General features: G+C 37.9%; 4 protein-coding genes and 1 pseudogene across 4 annotated transcripts; 2 read left to right on the top strand and 3 right to left on the bottom strand.

Annotated features, from left to right (window-relative positions):
• Positions 1–25: 25 nt before the first annotated feature.
• On the bottom strand, positions 26–1,453 carry LOC111809163 (uncharacterized). Its single transcript, XM_023695540.2, has one exon. The coding sequence runs from the start codon at positions 603–605 to the stop codon at positions 183–185; it is 423 nt and encodes a 140-aa protein (XP_023551308.1). The 5' UTR covers positions 606–1,453; the 3' UTR covers positions 26–182.
• A 127-nt stretch (positions 1,454–1,580) lies between these two features.
• LOC111809402 (Metal-dependent phosphohydrolase) lies at positions 1,581–4,597 on the bottom strand. Its single transcript, XM_023695853.2, has 8 exons — positions 4,053–4,597; positions 3,641–3,765; positions 3,511–3,548; positions 2,568–2,678; positions 2,391–2,470; positions 2,138–2,174; positions 2,011–2,052; positions 1,581–1,878 (listed from the first exon to the last, which is right to left on the bottom strand). The coding sequence occupies exons 1-8, from the start codon at positions 4,329–4,331 to the stop codon at positions 1,793–1,795; spliced, it is 798 nt and encodes a 265-aa protein (XP_023551621.1). The 5' UTR covers positions 4,332–4,597; the 3' UTR covers positions 1,581–1,792.
• A 1,202-nt stretch (positions 4,598–5,799) lies between these two features.
• Positions 5,800–9,307, top strand: LOC111807999 (uncharacterized). Its single transcript, XM_023693751.2, has 8 exons — positions 5,800–6,392; positions 7,180–7,260; positions 7,385–7,444; positions 8,130–8,173; positions 8,431–8,473; positions 8,574–8,645; positions 8,729–8,830; positions 8,944–9,307. Exons 1-8 carry the CDS (start codon positions 6,021–6,023, stop codon positions 9,061–9,063), a joined length of 894 nt encoding a protein of 297 aa, XP_023549519.2. The 5' UTR covers positions 5,800–6,020; the 3' UTR covers positions 9,064–9,307.
• A 2,383-nt stretch (positions 9,308–11,690) lies between these two features.
• On the top strand, positions 11,691–12,080 carry LOC111808632 (basic leucine zipper 43 pseudogene; annotated as a pseudogene).
• A 1,768-nt stretch (positions 12,081–13,848) lies between these two features.
• On the bottom strand, positions 13,849–20,478 carry LOC111809000 (protein STRUBBELIG-RECEPTOR FAMILY 5-like). The gene is given in 15 exon segments (XM_087117127.1): positions 13,849–14,101; positions 14,104–14,324; positions 14,506–14,642; positions 14,727–14,847; positions 15,553–15,821; positions 15,891–16,461; positions 17,640–17,705; positions 17,791–17,856; positions 17,940–18,011; positions 18,087–18,158; positions 18,226–18,297; positions 18,380–18,445; positions 18,537–18,608; positions 18,699–18,831; positions 20,201–20,478. Coding segments are annotated over 15 exon segments (2,085 nt in total). The 5' UTR covers positions 20,286–20,478; the 3' UTR covers positions 13,849–14,039.
• Positions 20,479–22,619: the final 2,141 nt, after the last annotated feature.

The following is a 22,619-nucleotide window of genomic DNA, read 5'->3' as shown; positions in this document are numbered from 1 at the left end:
TCTGAGTTTGTGCCCCTCCCTCCCTCTCTCTCACATACAACAAAAGGAACTTTTTATTAACTAAGTTATGCTCTTTCTTCCTCTCTCTGCTGATTATGTTATTTCTGATGTTTTGGTAAATTTTGGCAGAAAAACAGCAGGAAATGAAGAAGGGATATAGAAGGAGAAACAGAAAGGGCGTCTCATGTAGAAGGTACTTGAATTAATTGATACTGTACATGTGTAGGATTAAATGGCTCTTCATCTCTGCAGGAACCTGAAACTGAGTTACCCTTTCTTCCCCAAAAGCTTCCAAAACCAAACTCTCCCTTCTCATGCAAATCCTGCATCACCCTCTCAATCTCTTCCATACAACAACTCAAACCCAACCCATCTTCTTCACTTCTCATACAACTTCCATTACTAATGCCTCTAACCTCATCTTCCATTACCATCTTTTCCTCTTTTTCTCTCATTCTTAGCCTTCTTTTGGCGAAGTCTCTCGTTTTTCGAACGAGTTTACAGGGAAGCTTGAGTAACAGAAGGAGAAGGATATGCAACGCCAGGCATTGGCAGCAACAGCATATGACAATGCAGTCGGCGGCAAGGGTGTTCATATCTTCCATGGCGGTGGAAAATGGTTGAAGGAAGGAAGGAAATGATGGAGGAGAAGAAGATGATCAAAAGAGGAAGACATTGCTTGTTGAGGAGTTAGTTCCCTGTCTTGAAAATGGATTTGGGATGAGGGGAGGTATTAGGAAAGGTGAAGCAAAGAAAGTAGCAAAATGGAATTTTCCTTTGCATCATTGCTTAGCTTCAAATCTAACTTTTTTTGTATAGCATCCATACAGGCTTTGACAGATGAGATGGGAATGTTGAAGTTGAAGGCCAACGAAAACTAAAATGTCTTTCCTTTTTGGGTATCATGGACCAACACTGCCAAATCTAAGCAAAGTCTGGATTCTAGAATCACACAAACAAAATGGTACTTTTCTTCATCACCTCTGTAGATGTTGAGCTATGATTTGAACACATTAATTAAGAATATGTTCTCTAAACAATTCAAAATTATTATATATCCATTTAAGTTTTTCACGTAGAGTTTTCAATATTTTAGAAATTTTATATAGGAACATATCGAATAAAAATATACTCGTGTTGAAGATGTGCTACAAATATTTTGAATTTCATTCATTAAAATAATACTAAATTTTGTGTAAAGTTTTAGAGATTTGTAGAAAAATTTGATTCATAAAGTAACCTCAAATTGAATTTGTAATCTATCGTTTTCTTATTATTTTACTTGACTTGAGACCTAAACTACTTATTCTCAAGCTTCAATCTTCAGCTTCACACATCAATTTTCTTTGGGTGAATCTTTGGCTTATTGATCTTCTTAGGTTTGGCCTATATTCTTATATTGACATGAGATTGACATTTTTGAGTCAACGTTCGACTTATTGATGTTCTTGTATCAACCTTTTGACTTATTGACATTCTTGATCGAGCCTACAATTTGTTGAGAGGATTCGAACCTTTGATCTATTGATGAATGATGTATAGTTTAACTAGTTAGCTACACTTCTCCCAACGAATCAAAATTAAAGACCAAATAGGTATCGATTAAATATATAATTTAACCGAAGAACCCTAAATTTAGAAATATGATGATGATAATAATAACTAAAGCCACTTCTCCCAGCAGGCATCACCAGGAGAGTGTGTTGTTCTAAGATACACAAATTCCAACTTTCTTAACTTGTGTATTGTGAGTTGGATGAACAATAAAGGAAGAAGTACCTAAAGAAGATCATCAATTATGTCTGTTTGTCAATCTTGAATTCCTTCTGGACAATACCTCAGCTGCCCAACTCTTTCCTACATCAGTCTGAAATTTTCCTGGAAAATGCACACCAGTATTCATAGTGTCATTGAAACTTTCTAAAGTTAAGGGACTGGAAAAGAACATCATCAAAATTTATGGAATAAATTTATAGTTCAACTTAAAAGGGCAAAACAAGGAGAATGTACCAGCGGTTGAATGGAAGAACTCATCCAGCGCCTTCCCATGTTCTGCCAATGTAATTAATTCATGTCAAATCTCAAATTTCAATCAGCTAATGTTTGTAGTGCAACCAGAACGTGGTTTTGGAGTTACCTATTTCATATTCAAATGCTTGAAGGATCAATTCAACCTACAAAATACACGACATTCAGCAAAGGAGTGTTCTTAATCTGACATAACCACTAACATAAGCATAACACATTTACTCCTTCCCTCGATCGAAGTCGGAAGTTCGAATGCTTACCTTTACATTCGTACTAGAAAGAAAAAAGAAGCTTATGGAACCAACATGAAATACAATTTGCAGATAGTTTATCGAGATCGAGATCGAGATCAAACAACATACTTTATCGAAGTCCTTCACAAGATTAGCCTCCAATGAAGAATTGTTTTCGTACTCGGTCCAAAGTTCTTTGATCTCTTCAGCTAAAAAAAAGGTCCAAAAAGATCAAGGAAGCATAATTTAATGCCAATACTTTCCGGCCACTAACCAAACCCAAATCTCATAGGAATATTTTCGTACCTCTCATGCCTCCACCAAGAAGTTGGCACATTTCATTTAAAGCTGCTGACTCTCTTCTGCTCTTTTCTTCTTTCGGCACACCATCAGATGGCGTAATATCTCCAACAATAGCTATCATCGTCCAAATACAATATCAACCATTATCACTCAGGAGAAAAAAAAACATGTACATTCCTCCTATATCCAGTCACAAGTGGTGTTCTTCGTGTCTAACTCACTTAGGATCATGAAATAGACGATTTAAAGTAAACAGCACAAAATTTGGTTGCAATATATGTACAAAAGTGACACCATATAAGTCATAAATAAACAGCAGCAACCTCGAGATAAACAGTAGTTGAACGATCTGTTTTATGTAATACAAGTCATCGTTAAATGGTAAAAAAAGGGTTGAAAAACAAGTATCTCGAGTTTCAATGTAGAATTAGAATGAAAAAAGGAAAGCAGACTCAAATATAAAGCACTATAAAATGGGGTTTAACATAAAAAGGCATCAGATATAAAACTCATATAGTCAATCCCAACCTAACTCAGTAGATAAGACACAAACTACCATCTAGAGGTTGATGGTTCAATCCCCGACTCTCACCATGGTTAAACAGAGATACAATGGCTCATTTCATGCCATTAGATTGCCTATACCGACACCCAAAGATCCAATGGCTCCGCCACCACATCCCACCTCACTAAATGAGACCCATCCCCATCCCCTCATCGACCCACTTCCGTAAGAAATCCCTCGTAAACTTCTCTCAAGTTTTACTGATCGACATTGAACCTTAACAAGGAGAAACTAAGTCAGGATGCCACTCAAAACAAACTGAATAAGAATAAGTCTATCTCCAATAGTTGAATAGCAATATCATTATCATTACTCGACGAGAATCTGCATAATTGCTAGAATTAAGTTCTGGAAATGATAAGAAATTGTGTCAGAAAGTACCTTCAGCAATATCATGCACAAGAGCTATCTTGATACACCTGATCAAAGGACAACAAGGTCATGGTGAAACAAAGTTCAATAGAAAGAGCTTCATAATAGATCTTTAAAGGCTCAGGTGAAAAAGTGCAACCTTTCTCTATTCACTCCTGGAAGATCACCGGCTATCAAACTCATCAAAGCCATGCGGTACATATGATCAGCAATTGATTCAGGACCATTTATTCCATGATTGATCCAGCCCTTTCTCTTCGTAGTCTACAAGGAAGAGAGAATAGCCAAGTTATTATTACCTCTAATAGAGATAATTTTCAGGTCAACACTTTTCTCACATAACACGCATAAACAAATACCAGTTCCTCTGCCAACAATGAAAAGAACATGAAAATGAATTCTAATTGTGGTTCGTTTGATATCTCACAGAATCAGGCAAAAACAAAAGGTTAACGAATTCTTTATAATAAGGATTAAAAAAAAAAAAAAAAAAAAACTCCCCCAATTTCTCATTAGCGAATGTGCGTCACGTGACCAAATTGTGTGGATACCTTAAGCCGATGGCACAATGTAAGGAAATCAATAACCGATGACGACGACGGTGAACCAGTGGACTCGAATACAGGTCCAGATTCCCCCAAACTGAGCGGCTGCTTGGATCCATAGCCATCGGGAGTCGGCGCCTGAGCACGAACTGAGACGAGGCTCCGCCTAGGGAAGCCAGTGGGCGAAACAGGGTGCAAGAAGATGCGAGAAAAGAAAGCGAAGGAGGAACGAGGCAGCGAACGAAGCGGCGGAGATGCGAGATGGGTCGACGAATTGACAGCCATTGCTGAAGAAGAGCGAGACGGGTCGAATAATTAGGACAAGATTGTGAAAGGGAATAAAGAATCCGCTACAGATTAGTTGGGGAACTGGATTTTGAGAACGATAAAATAGAGGGCGGATTTGCTGGTGCGTCTCTCGGCCGCAGGAAGAATGAGAACCACCGCAAGAAAGGGGCTGTGTCCGATAACGAAGCGCGTGCGGCTAACAACAATGTCTGTTCTGTGCGCCTCTCTGCAATTTCACTTCTTTCATTTCTTGGCTTTTTCTCAATTGAACATTCATGCCCATAATAATTATTTTTAAAAAACGAAAATGTACATTTATTAATATTTTTTCCACACCCTTATAAATGGGTGGTTTGTTCTCGGCCCCAACCAATGTGGTACATCACAATCCACCCCCTTCGGGGCCAGCATCCTCTCTGGCACTCTTTCCTTCCTCCAATCGATGTGGGACCACCACCAAATCCACCTCCTTCGGGGCCAGCGTCCTTATTGGTACACTGCCTCGTGTCTACCCCCTTCAGGGAACAGTGATAAAGTTGATGCATCGTCCAGTGTCTAACTCTGATACCTTTTGTAACAGCCCAAATCTTACGGCTTAGAAAGCTGGGTAGGGTTTACGATGAGTTGTGAGCTACATTACATATGAGCTGAAAGGGTGAGCGTCATGCCTAATTGCTTATTGAACTTCGTGTGTAGGAACAAATTTTAGCCAATGACCGACTTAAGCTTTCGAAAGAGCACCATTAGACGTGCATAGGTGGGTCTCCCTTTATATCTGGATTGTCGAACAAACATGGTTTACATCATCTTTAGGTTTTCAATTATAGTAGTCATCTCTTCACTCGTACAAGGTATTGTCACAATAGTGAATCACTTGAGCTTGATATCTTTTTAGTGCTCTGAAGCATGTCGTTGTCATGATGTTGATCCGGCTTATGCGACTACGACATCTGCGTAGATCCGAATACGCGCATTGGAGCTCTTCGTTCGATGTCCTGGGTCGCTTGTAAACCGCTGTTTCATCGGCTAGACAAAGAATCACAAGGATGTCGAGCACTATGCTATACGATCTCAGAATTGCTTCGGTTCCTTGACACTGTGTGGGAGAACTCAATTAAGCAATTGGTTGTTCATCCGAGGATTCCATTTTTGAGAGAAAGCAAGGAGAGTGGGAAAGCTAACCTACCCTTTTGTTAGAAGAATGGGCTATTGAGCTTTCTCAAGAGAACAACTACAATGTTATGTCCTAAAATCGAACTATACGGCGCCCTTCCGAATGAGACCTCTCATGGAGTTAATACACAAATATGGCCAAACCCTAAACCCTATAATTACATTCATGTGTACGGTAGGATAATTTGCATCTTATGCTTTAAATATCATAATGAACAATTCATTTATAATCCACCCGATATGATAAAACTAAGTCCCTCTCGAACCACGGGTTGGAACCACGGGTAGAACCGGGGCTTTGGTGGAACGATGGTAGTGCGATGTAAATCGGTTTAGAAGGGTAGCGTGAAGGTTTGATGAGTGTTTGATATTTCCTCCAACGTAGAACGAAGCCTACAACGGGGGAGTAAGGCTAAGGCCCAACCTCCATCCCGGAAAAGCCCAGAGAGAAGAGTGACAGTTCGCGTAAATCTTCAACTTCTTGAGGTTTTTGATTCTCCATTCTTGTTCCTCATGATTTCTGGAAAGCTTTATCCATCCGTCTCCACATCATGTATTTTCCCACCAAAACCGACCTCGACCTCGACCCCAGTTCATGTTCATCTTAAAATCTCTTCCAAACTCAGATTAATTAGCTTCCAATCCGTCTCCTTCTCTTTTCCGATCTTCATTGCTTCTAAATCCAGTGTCAAGTCCACTAGATTTTCGAATTCGGTGGCAAAAGTTTATGGCTTCGAGGGCCAAAACCCCACTTCTTTGTCGGATTTGGAAGACTTGTCTGAGAATGGAGTTGTCTATAAGAAGACGCTGGCGATGGTGGAATGCTCCATGTTCGCTGCACTTAATGGTTTGGTCTACTTCTTGAGCAATTCACTTGCTCTTGAGGTTTGTAGCTCTCAGTTTCTGCGAATTCTATTCTTTCCCCCGTTCTTCATACATAATGTTTGTCTGGTTATTTTTCTTCAATAAGACGGATACCCCAAGTCCATCCGTGTGGTGGTTGGTTCTTCTTTGATGTCAGTTTGAAATGTCTTTTTTCCATTGAAACAAGAAACTACTTTATCCACTTCAAATTTATCGCAATTGCCTAATCGTATGTGATTACTTAATACTTCTAATGTGATTTTTTTTGAAAGAAAAATTCAATATGATAGTTTTCTGAAACATGACATCATGGGGCTTGTTTAGGGTACTCTTAAATCTACCCCCAATAAATTGAAGAGAATTCCCATGATGAACAACAAGCTTGTAAATGGTCTTGGGTCTAGCAACAAACTGACTTTGACGATGAACAACAAAAGTAGTATCCGTGGGAAATTTGAAAATGTAACAGGTTCCCAATAAACTCTTGGTCTTTATATGATGATGAATGAGGATGTCTGATGTATATGCCATTTTGAAGTGATCTTTTGCTCTAGGAAACCAACTAAAGTAATCTCATATTTTGAAGTGCCCAAGAAACTTGTCTTCTAGTTTTCTTAACATGGATGCCAATTTTATGAAAGTTCTCATAATATAAACATGCTTCTTTCTCATAAATTTTCACTTGTTTAAAGAAATTATGTTTTTGATTAACTTAGATGAAGTGATCTCTTAGATTTCTCCATTCTTTTAGTAGCAGTTAAGTTTCTCGAATTTTAATTTCGTTCTGTTTTTACTTGATATTGGACAGAATTACTTTGGCTGTTTCTTCTGTCTACCGATAGTAATCTCTTCGATGAGATGGGGCATAGCAGCAGGGAGAAAAACCATGGTCTGTAGCTTTCAAGGACTCGGTTGTTTGACAATTGATTTTATGTTGTCTTGTTATTCGTACATTCTATCGTTGTAGTAATTTATATATCTAAGTTGTCGCATTTGATCTTCTTTCAAGACAGGTGGCAACATTCTTGCTGTTGCTGGTTTTGTCTGGTCCAGTGAAAGCTTTAACATTTCTGGTGAGCATGCTTTCAATTGCCTGTGGATTTATTTTCATGTTTCAGAAATAATAATATCCTATAAAAGAGGTTGCCTTTTAACCTATCAACCTTGTAAATTCTATCTTATGTAGAACAAGAAGAGAAAAAAATCAGGTCAAGGGCCTTCTTATACCAGCTTTTCTTGAGCTTCTCTCCCCTATGATTAAATAAGTGGTAATAAAAACTATACAAAATACATGTTAAAGTACAAAAATAATCACCTTAATCAATTGGAACGTTCGAAAATAACAATCCTAAAGGCATTTTGTTCGATGATTTTTTGAAGTTAATATTATGGAGTATTGCAAATTATGATTTGAATCGTAGAATTGTTGATATTGTCTCTGCAAATACAAGTTTAAATAAAATCAACTATACATACCTTTTTAACATTGCTGCATTCCTAGTGGCATAGATAGGCTAAGTGTTAATAGATCATTAGACAAAATCTGATACATGATAGATTTTGTGGCTTCAGCTTGTAGTGCCTTATCTAGATTTTTTATGTAATTGGGGCTGCTACCATTTGCTCCAGAGTGTTTTTGTAACTTTTTCGGCTTAATGTTTTTCCTTTTTGCGTATTTCCATATATCAGGGAAACAGTATTTAATAGTTTACCTTCTTCACCTGAATGGCTGACGTTGTTGTATGCTTCCTTGTGCAGCTTAGGCATGGTTTAGTGGGGTTGACAATGGGCTCCTTGTGGAGGTAGGTGATTGACTACGCATATGACGATCCATAAATACATAATTAACCTCAATTTAGGCATAGGCCATTAAGGATTCATAAAGTTTGTGAAATCTCAGCATGCTAGTTGGTCGAGTTTCTTTTGTTAGTTTGGCGATGATGCACTGACCAAAGGCATTAATGGGGAGACATTTACTTCACTTATGCGCTTTGAATTTATCCTAATAAGAACAGAAAAATAGTAAAAATGACTGCTTTCCTGTTTTGTATCTTCTCAGGCTTGGAGCAAATTGGAGTACCTCAATCTTTCTGTGCACAATCGTATTGTTTCCCTCTCTTTTCGAACGCCCATTTGAACAAATGATGTCTGCTAGTTTTTTTTAATCCATTCTACTAACCAAGTACATGACTGCGCGTTTAGGTTCGGGCACTCGGGGCAGTGGGTTATGTCTTAATATCTTCATTCTTGATAAGGGAGAACATACTAGCTCTGGTAACAAGCTATTCTGAATCTCTGCTGCTATACTTCAAAGAAATCACCTCTCAAGTCTCGAAATACCTTTCGTGTTCATGCAGATCACTATAAATATTCACGCTTCGCTCACCCTTATCTTCACTGCCTCGGGTGTAAACTTGATTCCATCGATGAATGCAATATACGCTATTTTTGGGACACTGGTATGTTTTGTATTCTTCAATGAAACTGGTGCAATGTAGATTGTACTTGTATGACATGCATTGTAGAGATTTCATTAAACTTTGATTGATTTCTCCTCTCTGTGTTCTGAAAGGTAATGCTGAACTGTGGATGCTTCATGTTTTTGCTTCATCTTTTGTACTCCATATTCCTTACTAGACTTGGCCTGAAGACTTCATTGACATTGCCAAGGTGGCTGGAGAAGGCAATGTAAACATTCGACAGGTATTAAATCGTTCACGATGATAAATACGCCATTTATTTTTTCCTTTTCTGAAGGGAGGAAGAAATTGGTTAGGGTCACTGGTACGTTTACACCTTATATTTTCGCACGCATTGGCGAGCAGATACAGATTGTTTTTTGATATGTTATCATGTTCTAGGTTCAATAAATATGCTTGTCTGAATGTGGAAAATGCTTGGATTTGCAAAGAATGTATGTCATTGATTTTGTCCAATTGGATAAAATGGAAGGAAGTAACTGTTAGGTTAGGGAGATTTGAATTTCTGCTACTGCCCATCTGGAGCAAGCTTGTATTAATAGAGCTTTGTGGACTGGAATATAGAATTTAGGGCTACTAGGGACGAGTTTTAAAACTCGTTACGCATTGTTGTCAGCCTCATAGTTTTAAAACTCGTCTATTAGGGAGAGGTTTTCACACTTTTATAAGAAATAATTTGTTCCCTTCTCCAACTAACGTGGGATCTCACAATCCACCCCCTTCAAAGCCCAGCATCCTTGCTGGCACATCGTTTGGTGTCTAACTCTAATACCATTTGTAATAGCTTAAGCCCACCGTTAATAGATATTATATGTTTTGGCCCGTTACGTATTGCCGTCAGCTCCACGGTTTTAGAACGCGTTTGTGTTCGCTCTACATCCACCTGAATGACTAGTACCGCAAGGGGGGCGTGAAGGTCTCTTTGTTCTAGGGCCTCGTAACGCTCTGATATCTCTCTACTAGAGGTTAAACTTGTGAGGCTGACGACTATACGTAATAAGTCCTTCAGCCGTGAGCTTGGACTGTTACAAGTACCTATGACAAATACAAATGTATTAAGAAGCGAAGTTTCTAACAATAAAAAATTGTGAAATTAACATTAAATTATTCGTAGTATCTTCTTCCATCAAACTTCATATCTTAAAATATTTAAAACAACAAATTATCCATTGGGAAAAAAAACATGATTATGGGTTATTTTGTTGTTAAAAAAATGATGAACATATCATTAACATCCAAATTAGTGGTGGATTAGAACCTAAACAAAGCATGCTTAACACAAGTAAACAATATTAATTAATAAATTAACTAAAGACAAACCTACCAATACAACTTAGAACCACAATGGGAACACCAAGTGTGAACTAAACATAATTAAAAAAAGATTAATTAGGGTTTTGGAAGAAAGATGGGTAATGATAATGATGTTATGGAATTGATTATGACGAGCTTATCCTGTTTGGACCAATCATACAATATGTGAGAGATGATCTCATCAATCAATATAATTTCAAAACAAAATTAGTGGAGACAGTGGAAAAATCATACTGCTTATATAAATATAATTTTTTTTTAAAGTTAATTATTTAGATACACAAAATTTTGGACTATTTTGCCCTCAACCTCATTTGTTAATTCCAATTTCGCCCCTATATTCTTTTTATGAACTACTGGACTTTTTTAATCGGCTCGAAATTTTGGATTGGTTGAGTTGGTGACTCGAATGACCTGAGAGAAGAATGTTCTCATGTACACCCGTTATAACCAGTGAATTTGGATTGTGTCGTCGAATTGTTCATACTTATTCATATCACATTAATAACTAAAATCTCGTAAAATTCAAATATAAAATATTTACAAGTCATACTACGCTTGACATGCCGCGAATCCTCTTGAAAGAGAGGGGTGCCTTACTCTTCTGCGCATGGCATCTCTGACCCACCAAGATTCTACTATGCATCTGAACTCACTGAAAGCAAAAGAGTGGAGAGTCGACAAGAGTGCTCCTTCTCCCCCGGAGGGAAGACGTGTAACAAACAGCCCCGCAGGGAACTTTCTTTAAAGCTAAAGCTAAGGAAGTCTTGTATGATTGACTCCTTGCCTGGACACGAAGGGTATAAGAAGAAGTCAGGGTTCTTCTAGTTTTTCCAAGAGCCAGGGTTGAGCGGATAGGTTGTCTTCAGTCTACTGGCCGATGTCGGAGGGAGCACAGTGATCGGTTGAGTCTAATTAAACGACAAAGTGGACTGACATTTGTTTCAAATGTCAAATATTTTTATTTTTCATAACAATCTCAAAGGGGGTTATGCATCCCGTTTTCACATTAGTTCCTACTCGCGAACTGATCCAAATTTTTTATTTTTCAAAAATTCAACCAACCCACGTACCGACAAAAAAAAATTATTCCAACCTAATCCAAATCGTTAAGGTTGGATAGTTCAATTTTTCGGATTTTCGAATCATTGAACACCTCGACAAAATGTGTCATTAGCCATTAATAATGAACCATGAAATTATAAATAAATAAAGTTTTTGGGAATGATATTTCTTTTTCATGATCCAATATAATAATTAAACTATAAGCATTTGTCATGTGTCACAACAGTCTGATTAAAAAAAAATACAAATAAGATATATTGGTAAGTATTTTTCTTAAATAATATGTTAAATTCTCATTGGGCCACGTAGGTGCCCATGCACATTAGAAAAATAATATTCTTTAACAATTAAATATAATGGTGGTGAAGAGCATTGTGGTTAATACTTGAAGGCTAGTTTTAGTTTCCTATAAAACCCCACCAACCTTCCCATTTGGACACAACAATACAACCAAAAAGACATGCTTCTTCCAAGTGAAGTCCCTGAAGAAAGCTACTTTTGGACGATCCAAACCGATGACAAAAACGATAATCTTCCGAACATGGTCTCGAGCGGTTGCGATGATGAGCGAGCTAAAACGGTGGACGAAAGAAGGCAAAGGAGGATGATATCGAATCGAGAATCGGCTCGAAGGTCCCGAATGAGGAAGCAGAAGCATCTGAACCAGCTATGGTCTCAACTGGCTCGGCTTTGCAATGAGAACCGTGATCTTGAGGAGAAGGTGAGCCGTTTGATGGAGTCTCAGCAGCTCCTTCTCCAAGAGAATGCTAATCTTAAGCAACAAGTTTCGGGTTTTCGACAAATCTTAAGAGACATGGAACTTGAACAACAACTTGTCGCCCAATTTTGATATCTATCTATGAAAGTCTTTCGCTTTCGGTTCAGTTCAGTTTTAGAGTTCTTATGAAATAATGAATAAGAGTGTGTGTTTGACGATGTCTCGTAATCCGTTCTTATTCAAAATCATTAATTATAATTATAACGTTGTAAAAGACAACCTAGTATGTGTTGTCGAAAGGGTGAGTGGTGTGGGAACAATTGCTTGTCAATTGTTTTTGCAAAAGAAGCATAAGAGACTTGGACAAATGGTGGTGGAGATGCTGCTGATTGTGTGGCACATCATGAATGACTTTGGAAAAAGGACTATTTTACTTTATATTTGGTAACGTTTTTGTTTCTCGTGGACATACATTAATCATCTTTGGCGATGATCCAGTCGCACCTTCCAGTACGGCTACCTTGTTATGATTTCACTCCACTCACTATCCCTGTCTTTGGCATCTCTCTTTACCGTTAAGTTAACGACTTCGGGCATGGCCAGTTCCCATAGTGTGACAGGCGGTGTGTACAAGGTCCGGGAACGAATTTACCGTTGTATGGCTGACCAGTGATTACTAGCGATTTTGGTTTCATGCAGGCGCGTTGCAATCTACCATCCGAACTGAGGACGGGTTTTTGGAGTAGTTTCAGGTCCATGGCTCCTATTTCCAGCCTTCTCGGATCAACATTCGAGTGGTATAGTTAGATGTTTGTTTTCATTGTTTGACTTGGTCAAGGGTTTGATAGGGGTCTAGGTCTTTATGTCGAACAAATCTTGCTTGATTTCTCGGATTCGAGCCTCTAGTCCCGGTTTGAGAAGAAGGTTTTAGAAAACGGGGGTAGAGAGATTTCGAAAGAGAGTTTTGAAAGCAAGATTTGAGAAATTGGAAATGGTGTTATATGGGAATGTAAGTAAAAAAGCAACAACGGCTTGCTGCATATAACTATCGGGTAGGAAGAAGTTGACAACTAGTTATATTCCCCTCATACTGACCCAATATGGAATGGTAAAAAATACCTATCTAGGATGAAAGAATATAAAAGGAGTTTGGAACGGGCATGCAACCATGGACAAGCAAGACCGGGATATCCGTCATGCGGTCATTGACATTGACAACATGCCTTGGACATGCATGACCATGACATCCTCCCCCACTCAATTGGTTGACATCCCTGTCAACCGACCCGAACAAACAAGACTAGGACATCTGTCATGCGGTCATAAGCAACATGCTTTGGACAAGCATGATCGTGACATCCTCCCCCACTCAATTGGTTAACGTCTCTGTCAACCGACTCCTTACAACTCTGTGTTGTAGGCTGAAGTTGACTTTTAGGTCTCTTCAATGTGTTTCCTTTTAGGTCTCTTCAATGTGTTTCCTTTTAGGTCTCTTCAATGTGTTTCCTTTCAGTGTTGTAGAGTCTCCTGTAAGGAGCTGTTGAAAACTGCTTCTTGGTTCGTTGGCTCTTGGCGTCTCCTCCGTCAAAAGTTTCTCCTACATCTTTTGCTTCGGGTTTACACCACCACTGAACCCAACCCAAAGGTCTTAAACTTCAAAACATGGACCACACCAGTCCAACTCTTATCTCTTCTTATTATTACTATTTAATATAAAGATTTGAATCTCCGATCTCAATAAAATGAGTACATGTCAATTATCATTGAGTTGTACTCATTGTGATAATGACACGCCATAAACCGACAATTACTAAAGTGTAACTAAGACACGACGCTATTACTAACCTCAAAAGTTGGCTAAAGGAGCTAAAAAGAAGCACTAAATTTATTAGACAAGAAAGAAATTGAACATGCTAGATAGGATTGAATCACTAATAGAATAGTCTAAGGCTATTCATATGGAAATATAAAGGGAACAAAAGTTGATGTAAACTAAAAACTACATACCCAAGAATGAATGTATGAATGAATAGAACGGCTAATTCTCTGAACGTGAGACTTATTTGTATTGAATGAATGAAACACATAAAATTAATACTCATAATCATCCATTCCTTGACAGGTTCAAAGATCATCTCTCACATTCATGCTGATCGTTGAACCAAAGTCACCAAGGCTTGCACCACCTCCGACATGGGAGGCCGAAAGTCAGGCTCCGATTGCACGCAAAGGGCGATGATATCTGCAAATCTAGACACTGACTTCGGCGGATATAGCCCACGCAATGCAGGGTCTACCATTTTGTCCAATGCATCTATGTCATGCAGCTGTGGGGTTGCCCATCGGACTAGACATTGCTCCACCTTTGCCTTCCCACTAAACACATTCAAATCAAATCATTTGTAACACGTTACATTGCAAGTTCGGTTCATTTAGGGTCGTGTTTGATACGTTCTTGGTCTTAGTTCTATCCGAGCTAATGTTTCAAAAGCTAAACGAAGTGAATTTTGTTTAGTGGAACTTGACCAAAGTAAAACGAATAGAGTATAAAACGTACGAGTCATAAGGCATCCGCCCGGTCAACAGCTCCAACATCACCACTCCCAAACTGTAAATGTCACTCTTCATTGTGTAACTTGAACCCTGTGTGCATTCTGGTGCATCATATCCACCTCCAGGCCTTCCACTTCTTAGCTGAAATTAATCAAATCACAATTGTTTAATTCTCAAACACCGTCTTTTATAGCACAGTTGATATAGTATGGAGACGTATTGAACCTTGTAAAATGCTGCTAAACCGTAGTCCGAGAGACGGGGATTGAGTTCCGTGTCGAGCAATATATTAGAGGACTTGATATTCATGTGAATTATGGATGGCGAGCAAACCTCGTGAAGGTACCTGAAAAAAGTGCAATCGTAAAAAAGAAGGAAATGTGTAACGGTCCAAGCCCACTGCTAGCAGATCTTGTCCTCTTTGGGCTTTCCCTTTTAGATTTTAAAACGCGTCTGCTAGGGAAATGTTTCCACGCCCTTATAAAGGGTGTCTCGTTCTCCTCCCCAACCAATGTGGGATATCACAATCCACCTCCCTTCAGGGCCCAGCATCCTCGCTGGCACTTGTTCCTTTCTCCAATCAATGTGGGACCCTCACCAAATCCACCCCCTTTCGGGGCCCAGCATCCTTACTAGCACATCATCTTGTGTCTACCCCTTTATGGGGAACAACCTCCTCGTTGGCACATAGTCCGGTGTCTAGCTCTGATACCATTTGTAACGGCCCAAGCCCACCGCTAGCAGATACTATCCTCTTTGGGCTTTCCCTTTCGGGCTTCCCCTCAAGGCTTTAAAACGCGTCTACTAGGGAAAGGTTTCTACACCCTTATCGTTCTCCTCCCCAACCAATGTGGGATATCACAAAATGAGTATATGTTAGTTACCGCTGCGCCATGAGTCAGTTTAAAATCTAAAAATTGTAAAACTTTGGTAGTTTCTTCTCTTATATATCTAACGGTGCAAAACTATCAGGTCCGATCACATTGTAACGCACTTAAAAAGCAAGAGAAGAATGAGAAGTCTTGAGATGATATAGTTTAGAAGCACTTACTGAAGAGCTTTTGCAGTCCCCAAAGCAATTTTGACTCTAGTGTTCCATGTGAGTGGCTTACTGAAGTCATCTGACATATGAAGAAACTCATAAAGTGAGCCATTCATGAAATATTCATAAACCAACATGTGCTGTCCCTGCTCTGAACAGAACCCAACAACTTCTGTAATGTTCGTGTGATGAAGCTTTGAAATGACAGCAGCTACTGCAGAAAACTCCTCTGTTCTTCCTTGAAAAACTGATGAATCAATCTTCTTCACTGCTAACACCTAAAAAATTGTTTGATAGCGTTTAGTAATGGCTTATGTTCATTGTTCAAAAAAGGGGATTTGAATTACCTTCCCATCTCCATACTTGGCCTTATAAACACGTCCAATTGAGCCCTCACCAAGAAGGCGACCAGTAGCAAAGTTAGCAGTAGCAGTCTGCAAATCAGCCAATGAGTAGGAAATGACACGCACGGAAGTGCTCCTCCTGGAAGTGAGACGGCCTGCAAGCTGAGTATCACCGGAGGGCTTGACAGCATCAAAAGGTGGAGGAGGCCTAAGCCCACTGAGAGGCTTTATGTCAACAGAGACATCTGAGGTGCATGATTTTCTTTCAATTGCATTATTATTATTAGTGTTATTGTGCAAATCTTTGGACGGTTGATGGGGTGTGCGTGGAGTCAAGGTTCCGCTGTGTTGGTTTGTGTCTTCATCAAGAAAGTGGGAAGGAGGTGACCTTCTTGAGAACAATGCTATGATTATGGCGATTACTGCTAATACTCCCATCACTATTCCTGCTATGGCCATTCCACTAACTTTTGGGGATGAGTTGCTTGACCCGTTTTTGTTCTTGTTTTTCTTTGCCATATCTCCTGGTGGTGGAGGAGGAGCTGGTCCAGATGACCATGAATTGCCTCCAGTTCTTCACCAAAGTATAAACATCAAACAAAAAAGATAACAAGAATCGATCAACTTGCATTTAAAGCGTCATGTTTCAATTCATTTACTCTGTTTATGACATTCTAACGACCTTTTTAGAAAGTTCGTTGTAACGGTCTAAGCCCACTCCTAGCAGATATTGTCCTCTTTGGGCTTCTCCTCAAGGTTTTTAAAACGTGTTTGCTAGTGAGAGGTTTCCACACCCTTATAAGGAATGTTTCGTTCCCCTCTTAAACCGATGTGGGATCTCACAATCTACCTCCCTTAGGGGCCAGCGTCCTTGCTGACACACCGCCCGGAACCTAGCTCTGATACCATTTTTAACAGCCCAAACCCACTGCTAGCAAGTATTGTCATCTTTGAGATTTCTCTTTCGGGCTTCCCCTCAAGGTTTTTAAAACGCGTATGCTAGGGAGAGATTTCCACACCCTTATAAGGAATATTTTGTTCCCCTCTCCAACCGACGTGAGATCTCACAATCTACCCCCCTTGGGGGCCCGGCATCCTTGTTAACACACCGCCCGGAACCTGGCTCTTATGCCATTTGTAACAGCCCAAACCCACCACTAACAGATATTGTCCTCTTTGAGATTTCCCTTTCGGGCTTCTCCTCAAGGTTTTTAAAATACGTTTGCTAGGGAGAGGTTTCCACACCCTTATAAGGAATGTTTCGTTCCCCTCTCCAACCGATGTGGGATCTCACAATCTACCCTCATTGGGGCCAGCGTCCTCGCTGATACACCGCCCGAAACCTGGCTCTGATACCATTTCTAATAACCCAAACCCACCACTAGCATATATTGTCCTCTTTGGGATTTCCCTTTCGGGCTTCCCCTTAAGGTTTTTAAAATGCATATGCTAGGGAGAGGTTTCCACACCCTTATAAAGAATGTTTCGTTCTCCGCTCCAACCAATGTGGGATCTCACATTTGTAGGAGAGGAACGAGAAACTTCTGTCTCACAGGGTTGCCAAATATTTCTTCTAAGTTTCCGTTTCTTTCGTTCAACTTTCTAAGCTTCTAAATTTGGAAAAACCCACGTGAGTATAGCTCAACTGACATAAAATATGTATTATCGACCAAGAGATCAAAGGTTTAGATCTCTCGACTCTCGGCATTCATGCACGAAAGAGAGAGTGAAAAAAGGGAGTGTCACACTTACTCCAAATTATCTATGTCCTGAAGGCTATCAGGAATCCATCCAGTGAACTTGTTATTTGCGACTCTCCTTCAGCCAAAACATCAACAGATGAGTTAAAGACTTCAAAACTCTTGAAACAGACATGCATTATCTTATGTCGGGAGCTACTTACAAATCTTTGAGTGGAAGATCAGCAAGAACATTAATTGAACCTGTAAATCCATTATTTTGTATATGCCTATAAAAACGAGTAAAAATGTTAATTACTGACAGTAATAAACTCAACAACTCTCAGTCTACCAATCTTAATTTGCTTCTCACAATACAGTAAGGCTTGAAAGGTTCTTAAAACTTAGAGGTAAGTCTCCTGAAATCGAGTTGAATGAGAGATCCCTGTAAAAAAAACATTGGTTTGTTAAGGTAAAACATTAATGAATGGATAATTTTACATATTTTAAGGTTACTTACATCCTGTTGAGTTTAGAAACGTTGCCAAACATGTCACTCAATTGGTTGCTCAGCTGATTATGCCCAAGATTTCTGCAGCCGACAGACAAATCATCATAAGATCATGTGGCAAACATATGAAGCTACTTAAAATACTTACAAAACTTGAAGATTAGACATCTGAGATATTGAATACGGCACGCTACCGGTGAAGCTGTTTGTGGAAAGATCGCTACATGTATCGAAAAACGTGTCAATCGAACGACTTATTAGGACGTCGATTCAAACAGACACTGCATATATGAAACACTTACATGGAAACTGCATTAGGGGGAAGCTGATAAGGGATATCGCCATTCAGGTTGTTATTGCTCAAATCACTGTACTATCACAAGGAACAGCATGCTTATTACCTTAAACTGATGTCGTTTAATTAACAAAAACATGTTTAGATGATTAAGTGGGTCTCACAAGGAGGTGACGGAAGCCAGATTTGAAAGCTGGTAGCCTAATGTTCCACTCAGTTCAAAGTTTGATAAAGTTCTGTAGGGTAAAAAACGCCAAAATTTAACCCTTACAAGTTAATCCAAGGTAATTTAAAGAACAGTAAGAGAGGTAAAGTTTTGAAATTACATTTCAGTGATGGATGATCCTGAGCATTTGATCCCTTCCCAAGAATCCCCACATGGGTCACCCCCACTTGACTTCCAACGAGAGAGTTGTGAAGGTGAATTTAAACTGCTAAACATCACATTCAATGCAGAAACTGCAACCAAAAGAATTGTAAGTAATTTGTTTCGTGGACCATACAAGTACACGACGAGCCCATGCAAAGGGTCTAGTTAAGATATGCCAAATTCCATCAAGTATACAGATAGAATCTAATTATACATGTGAGATCCGACATTGGTTGGAGAGGGAACAAAGCATCCCTTATAAGGGTGCAGAGGGTTGTGGACCATACAAGTACGCAACGAGCCCGTGCAAAGGGTTTAGTTAAGATATGTCAAATTCCATCAAGTATACAAATAGAATCTAACTAGCAGACACGTTTTAAAACCGTGAGGTTGATGGCGATATGTAACGGGACAAAACAAACAATATCGATTAACGGCGAGCTTGGGATTTTACAAAATGTTATCAGAGTGAGTCACCAAACAGTACGAGATTATAAAATGTTATCAAGAGTCAGTCACCAAATAGTGTGATGTGATAAAATGGTATCAGAGTCAATCACTAAACCGTGCGAGGTTAGAAAATGGTATCAAAGTCAGTCACCAAACAGTACGAGGTTATAAAATAGTATCAGAGTCAGTCACCAAACAATGCAAGGTTATAAAATGGTATAAGAGTCAGTCACCAAACCGTGCGAGGTTATAAAATGGTATCAGAGTCAGTCATCAAACAGTGCGAGGTTATAAAATGGTATCAGAGTCAGTCATCAAACAGTGCGAGGTTATAAAATGGTATCAGAGTCCGTCACCAACAGTGTGAGGTTATAAAATGGTATCAGAGTCAGTCACCAAACAGTGCGAGATTATAAAATGGTATCAGAGTTAGTCACCAAACAGCGTGAGGTTATAAAATGGTATCAGAGTCGGTCACCAAATACTACGAGGTTATAAAATGGTATCAAAGGCAGTCACCAAACAGTGCGAGGTTATAAAATGGTATCAAAGACAGTCACCAAACAGTGCGAGGTTACAAAATGGTATCAGAGTCAGTCACCCAACAGTGCGAGGTTACAAAATGGTATCCAAACAGTGCGAGGTACGGGTCGGAGTAGTGCTAGACATTCTTTGTAGTAGATGTGTTTTAAAACTGTGAGGGGTGATATGTAACGAGCTGGCTAGCGATGGGTTTGGGCTGTTGCAAAACATTTCCACACATAACCGAACGAGTCTGATTCTAACCTAACCCGGTTGGTTAAAGTATAAGAAAATGTCAATCGTAACGTTATTCGATCGTTAAGAGATTAGTAACCTTTTCGAATCTCTACCGATAACATGTATGGACGTTTTGATATAATTTAGGTACAAGAAACAAATGAGAACAAAATGCAATAAATCATTAAAAACATCAAAGGAACGAGAATATAATTGAAAGGAAGATAGAGAGAAGGGGATGTTGGTTACCGTGGGACGCTTTGGTTTCAGAAACAACTGGAACTGCATGGACGGAGATCTGTACGATCCAGAACACAAAAACATTGAGGTTCATGATTGATGATAAGCAAAAAGGGGTTGAAAAAATGGAGGGATTCAATTGTGGAGGGATTCAAGTGATGAAGAACAATCATGAGGCTTCAAATGGAGTTAGGCTTATGGGTTTTGGGTTGAGATTGAGATGAATATCCCACAAAAATGGGATGCAGTAGAACGAACAACAAAAAAGGCAAATGGAGCTGTAATCTCATCATTAATACTTAAATCCTAAATTTAGGAGTGAGAGACAGGACAGGACAGAAGGATTCTCGTACCATGCACTGTTTCTCTTGAACTGTTTCTTTTGAATGGGTCGTTCAAGTATCTCTGTTCTTCCTAATTATAGGAAGTTTGCTTAGTTTATTTACTCTATTTGGCCTGAGCTGTTCTATCATGGGGTTAGATCACTACTTTTTCAAAAAGGATTTTTAACAATTTTAGATTTTTTTCATACTTAAATTATAAATTAAATACTTGATTACCAAATTTAGAGTATAAATAGCAACATATTTTAGTGTCTTCTTGACTATTTTACTCTCGTATTAGTCTCGTTCGAAGATGGGTAACTTCTACGAATTAACTTGAGCTAAATTATTAATGTCTCGATGTCACCACAAATATTTTTTAGCCAGATTTTTATCAGGGAAACCGTTGAAGTATTTGGAAGTTAGGGAGAACGAACATTGGCTAAAATGAATGTACATGCATAAAATCGTGTTCTGACTTTATGACACTAAAACTTAGGGGTGTACATTGTACGGGTTGGAGGATTTTTTTGACCCAACCCGAAACTTTCCACAACCCAACCCTCTATTTTCGGATTGGGTTGTCAATTTTTTTTTTTAAATTTTATTTATCCATATTTATAATTATTGGAATACAATCCTACCTAAAATATATTAAAAGTTCTCAAACAAACACAAATTAATCCATAATTATTGAAAAATAATAATAATAATAATAATAAATTAAAAAAAGTATAAAAATATTTTAATTGAAATATGCCTATATTACTTTAGAAAAAATTAAAAATAAAAAAATATATAAATTGTGATATATATAAAATTTATTAATATTAGCTTATTATAAAGTTATATTACCTTAGAAAAATAAAAAATAATAAAGTGTTATAAAAAAAAAATTATTAAGGTATTTATAAAAAATATATATAAAAGAAACTAAGAAATTAAAAATAATAAAATAACAAAATAATATTAAAAAATTAAACTAAAGGTAAGAAAAAGAAATTAAAAATAATAAAATTAAAAAAAAATAATGTGTATAAAAAATAATATTAAAAAATTAAACCAAAGGTAAGAACAACAAATTAAAAATAATAAAATTAAAAAAAATAATGTGTATAAAAAATAATATTAAAAAATTAAACCAAAGTAAGAACAAGAAATTAAAAATAATAAAATATATATATATATATATATAGTGATATAATAATGTTGCTATTATTATATGTATAAAATTTATAAATAGTTATAGTTATAAAGTTATACTACCTTAGAAAAATAAAAAATAAAGTATTATAAAAAAAAAATATAAATAATACGAAATATTAAGATATTTTAAAAATATATATATAAAAGAACTAAGAAATTAAAAATAATAAAATAACAAAAAAAAAAAAAAAATATAAACTGTCATATAATAATGTTGTTATTAATATATGTATAAAATTTATTAATAGTTATATGTTAGCTTATTATAAAGTGTTATAAAAATAATACGAAATATTAAGGTATTTATAAAATATATATATAAAAAAACTAAGAAATTAAAAATAATAAAATAAATATGTATTTGACTAATATGATTGTTCTTGGACTCGACCCAATACCACTATGACAAATCCACTTCTTAACATATTTTACATATTTTTATTTGGCTCGGGTCAACCCGAAAGTTTTATCCATGAACTCGAAATCGAACCGATTCAGTTCGGGTTCAGAAAAATGAACCCAACCCTACCCGAAATACTAATTCAACCTAACCTAACCCTTATAGTTCGGGTTGGGTTGGTCCGGATTGTCGGGTTGCCGGGTTGAATGTACTAAAACTAGCATCTTGACATTGTCTTATAAATGACAAAAATGACAATAATGAATGGCTATGGACAAAAATCCTCTAATTTGTATGTGCAGGTCTTTTTTCTTTTCAAGTGGGGTGTCAAAGTACACAGCATTTTGACGCTATGGCCTCAGGTCTATGGTAGTGTTCGGTGTATTTTGGGCACGAAGACACAGTTGTCACTACATCTAATTGCTTATCCTTAAAAGCTTATAGTTTATACCAAAATCGACTCTAACAACCATAGCTCTAGCATGGACAATCATTTTCG

This window comes from Cucurbita pepo, chromosome 13, assembly GCF_057944985.1.
Source record: "Cucurbita pepo subsp. pepo isolate OVF chromosome 13, ASM5794498v1, whole genome shotgun sequence".
Taxonomy (NCBI): domain Eukaryota; kingdom Viridiplantae; phylum Streptophyta; class Magnoliopsida; order Cucurbitales; family Cucurbitaceae; genus Cucurbita; species Cucurbita pepo.
This window is presented reverse-complemented; position numbering and strand designations above follow the sequence as displayed.